The sequence below is a fragment of the Vombatus ursinus genome, unplaced genomic scaffold, assembly GCF_900497805.2.
Source record: "Vombatus ursinus unplaced genomic scaffold, bare-nosed wombat genome assembly UNPS02014880.1, whole genome shotgun sequence".
NCBI classification, from domain to species: domain Eukaryota; kingdom Metazoa; phylum Chordata; class Mammalia; order Diprotodontia; family Vombatidae; genus Vombatus; species Vombatus ursinus.
Genome location: NW_020954658.1, coordinates 1,093,185 through 1,097,577, shown reverse-complemented (window position 1 = coordinate 1,097,577; position 4,393 = coordinate 1,093,185). Strand labels below are relative to the sequence as shown.

At 39.3% G+C, this 4,393-nt stretch overlaps 1 protein-coding gene across 1 annotated transcript; it reads left to right on the top strand.

The window, feature by feature from the left end:
* The first annotated feature begins 535 nt into the window (after positions 1-535).
* LOC114028421 (olfactory receptor 4M1) lies at positions 536-1,477 on the top strand. The gene has a single exon (XM_027842654.1). It carries the CDS (start codon positions 536-538, stop codon positions 1,475-1,477), a length of 942 nt encoding a protein of 313 aa, XP_027698455.1.
* Positions 1,478-4,393: the final 2,916 nt, after the last annotated feature.

The window sequence follows — 4,393 nt, the reverse complement described above, 5'->3', positions numbered from 1 at the left end:
CAAACTATCTCTGTGGAAGAGACCAGCCCAAGCCAAGTCCTATTACAACAAAAACAGAGATTCTCGGGTGATAAGGCCTTCCAAAATGGCAAAATATAAATAAAATATGAAAAATCAAGTTACTTCAGAGACTATTCGGCAAATGTCAAACTTCCTTTTGATGTTATCTCTGACATTTATAGAAGTTTCCTAAAATGGAGATGGTGGAGGGAGATATGGAAATTCACTGGTTATTTTGGTAGAAAGCGGTATATGAAATTAATAAACTGAGTTCTCATCTGTGACTTACAATATTACTGATTCCAGTCTCAGGGTGGATCTCAGATTGATCCTTTGTCCTCTTCCTGCCTTAGTTTATCTATCTATGAAATGGGGCCACCCCAAACTGTTTTCCTGTAATGTCATAATGGTAGTATAGATTTGGCATTTCTAGGGAAAGAAGTGAGAAAACAGTAATCTGTTCCGTATTTGATATTATGAGTCATTTTGATTTCTTTGTTTTCTTTAGTCATGCTATGAAAAATAAAGTGAAGAAATGGAAACTGAGAATTACACCAGAGTGACAGAATTTGTCCTCACAGGGCTGTCCCAGACCCGGGAGGTGCAACTGGTCTTATTTGTTATATTTCTCTCCTTCTATTTGATAATCCTACCAGGAAATGTTCTTATTATTTTCACCATCAGGTATGATGCCCACCTGACTTCACCTATGTACTTTCTATTGGCAAACCTCGCCTTCCTTGACATCTGGTATTCCTCTGTCACAGCCCCTAAGATGCTTGTGGACTTCTTTGCTGAAAGGAAGATCATATCCTTTAGGGGCTGCATTGCTCAACTCTTCTTCCTGCACTTTGTCGGGGCCTCTGAGATGTTCCTGCTCACAGTGATGGCTTTTGATCGTTATGCTGCCATATGCCGACCCTTGCACTATGCTATTATCATGAATCGGCGCCTCTGTTGTGTGCTGGTGGCCTGCTCTTGGTTGGGTGGTTTTGTCCACTCCATAATCCAGGTGGCACTTATCATCCATCTGCCATTCTGTGGACCCAATGAATTGGACAGCTATTTCTGTGACATCACACAGGTGGTCCGCATTGCCTGTGCCAACACCTTCCCAGAGGAGTTGGTGATGATCTTCAGCAGTGGATTGATCTCTGTAGTGTGTTTCATTGCTTTACTCTTGTCCTATGCCTTCCTCTTGTCCATGCTCAAGAAGCACTCAGGCTCAGGTGAAAGTACCAGCCGGGCCATGTCCACCTGCTATTCCCACATGACCATTGTGGTCTTAATGTTTGGACCATCCGTCTATATTTATGCACGTCCTTTTGATGCTTTCTCCTTAGATAAAATAGTATCTGTGTTTCACACTGTGATCTTCCCCTTACTGAATCCCATCATCTACACATTACGGAACAAGGAAGTAAAAATTGCCATGAGGAAGATGGTCAACAAACACATCTTATGTAAAGAGAAGTGAGTGGTTGTGAGCATCCTCCCACTGAGTCCCAGGGAGATTGACATTCCCAGAGTAGACAGCCTGTGCTGTGGTACTGCCTCTTTTGCCTTTTAACTAGCTTCTTTGATCTAGGGCCTTAAACTTATACTGTTTCTTTCAGTTTCTAAAAGGCAGGCAGAGGCATAGAGATAGAAAGGGTCTTACCACTCAAAATGGCCAGGCAGGTTGTTTCCAAAATCTGTCACAGGATAAGACATCCACAAAATGCCATCCTGTCACAAGTGCAAACAATGAGACTGATTGTTGGGGTTCTCCTTCACAACTTTCACTCTTCCCAGATTGGGATGGAAACTGAAGGCACACCTATCATGAGTCAACCCAAAATAAAATCACTCAGAACAAATTGAGCAACTCCTTTTAGATGTGGTCCCTACATTCTATTGAATTGGAAGCAGGATGTGAAATTCTGTTGTTTTTCAGTTATTTCTGACTCTTTGTAACCCTATTTGGTGTTTTCTTGGCAAAGATACTGGTGTGGTTTGCCATTTCCTTCTCCACTTCATTTTATAGATAAAGAAACTGAGGCAATCAGAGTTAAGTGACTTGTCCAGGGTCACACAGCTAGTAAATATCCAAGGCCAGATTTCAACTTAGATCTTCCTGGCTGTAGGCCTGGAACTCTATTCACGTGCCACCTAGCTGCCCAGAAACTGTCAACATACCTATATAGTAATGAGACTGATACCCTTCCCTCTCATCCTCCATTCCTTCTCCATCTCCTTCCCTAACTAATTGCCACAACCAGTATAATTTACAAGAAGGTCAAAATAGGGCAGAAAAGATTCAGAATAGATTCCTATCTTATAGACCTCTAGCTATCTTCAAGAAATTTCCCACTAGAGCACACTATTTTTCTTCCTCCCTTATAATGTAAAAATGATGGAAACATATTTTGTATTTTACACTCCTTGCTTCTAAGTGAAAAAGAGTTGAATGCTGGCATTGAAGCCATTAGGATACTTTCCCATACAGCTAATTTTTTAGGGGGCATGAGAAAGATCTTAAAGTATGGATTCCCATGTCCTAGTGAATCATCTCACTTTCCTCTCCTTGGCCCCAAGACAGTTATGCTAAACAAGACTCAGAATTAGAAATGTAGGTTAGAAATTTTGAGTGTCTTCACAAAAGCTGACTGGTCATTTCAACGGAACAACTACCAATCATTTACTCAATATAGCTGGGTCAACCTATGTGCATAGATGTAGGTTTATTCTTCTGGTAAGACAAAGTGAACAGATTGTATTCTGAATGGAAAATGCTACTTCCATATATTTTATATTGTGTGTATATGAACACATATATAGAATATAGAGAGAGTATGGGTATATATGCATGTACATACACACATGTATATGTACACATATGTATGCATGTGTGTATACACTTCTAGATTATATATTCTCCATTAGAGAAAATGAACTTTTAGGGAAATATCTTCTCCCACAGCTAATCCTATTGCTTTGGCATGAATACAATGCAACAGAAATTAACAGGATCTCGGGACTGCATTTCTCTGGCCATAGGTCCTATGTTACCTCAGGGACTCATGGGTCAGGTTGGAATGATGATGAATACTGGCTCATCTTTGATGTGGGAGTTGTCTACTATAAAGATCTGCTAACTTCCTAAGTTCCAAGTGGGTCAGTACAATAATGTAATTCCAAGGAGACTTTTCTTATAGAAACTGAGTGGCACAATTTGAAATTGTGATGCCCAAATCTTAACTTAACTTTCTGTCATCTGAAAATGAAGCTCTTTTTTTTCTACTTTATATTTCAGTAGAGAATGAGAAAATGCCATGGAAATATATCTTTTTTTTTTTTAAAAAGATGTCCTTATTGATGATAGAAATGATAGCCTGTGTCTCTGGATTTTAATTCCAACTGTATCCTCAGAAAATCTCTAGGTCAGAAACAATAATAGCTGACATTTATACTTGGTTAGCTAAGTGGTGGAGTGGATAGAGTGCCAGGCCTGAAGACAGGAAGACTCATTTTCCTGAGTTTAAATCTGGCCTCAGATAGTTACTAGCTACATGACTCTGGGCAAGTCATTTAACTGTTTGCCTCAGTTTCCTCATCTGTAAAATGAGCTGGAGAAGGAAATGACAAATCACTCCAGTACCTTTGCCAAGAAAATGCCATATGGGGGCAGCTAGGTTGCACAGTGGATAGATAATTGGCCCTGGGGTCATGAGGACCTGAGTTCAAATCTGATCTCAGACATAGTAGCTGTATGCTCCTGGGCAAGTCACTTAACCTTGATTGCCTTAAAAAAAAAAGAAAAGAAAAGAAAACCCCAAATGTGGTCATAAAGAATTGGACATGACTGAGCAACAGCTCCAGCACTCTATCCGCTGTTCCAGGTAGCTGTTGTCTTTTGTTTTCCTTTTGTCACCCATGTTTTATTCAATTTTGGCAAAAACTCATTGATTATACAGATTTCTTGAACCTTGGTGTCACTGTAAATTGAGAGATATTTTGCTTAATCTCTTTCAGATAAGGATTAAACACAATGGTATAATGGGCTATGGTTCAAGGGGAAAAACACAAATTCAGGAACTAAAAGAGGTGGAGGAGAAAGTACACTTGTGGTTAAGTGGTTAGGGACAAAATTTTCAATACAATTAAGCACAGAGAGCTGATGCTAATACTGTAACTTCAGTATCGACACTGTCAATTCAAAGTCCTCGTATTGATTTTCAGCCTAATGCTAACAATTTCCATTTGTTTTTTCCTTAAATTTAATATTAGACTAAGATTCACTGACTAACCTTGGCATTAGCTGCAGTTTATACTTTAGAAGCATTTACTTTAGAAGGAAAGTCATTTTTGTATACAGTGCATAGTATGATCTCTGTCATTGAATTAGAAAAAC

What these genes read in the sequence shown, in the direction of transcription:
- LOC114028421 (XM_027842654.1), top strand. Translation starts at nt 536, where the DNA reads ATGGAAACTGAGAATTACACCAGAGTGACAGAATTTGTCCTCACAGGG.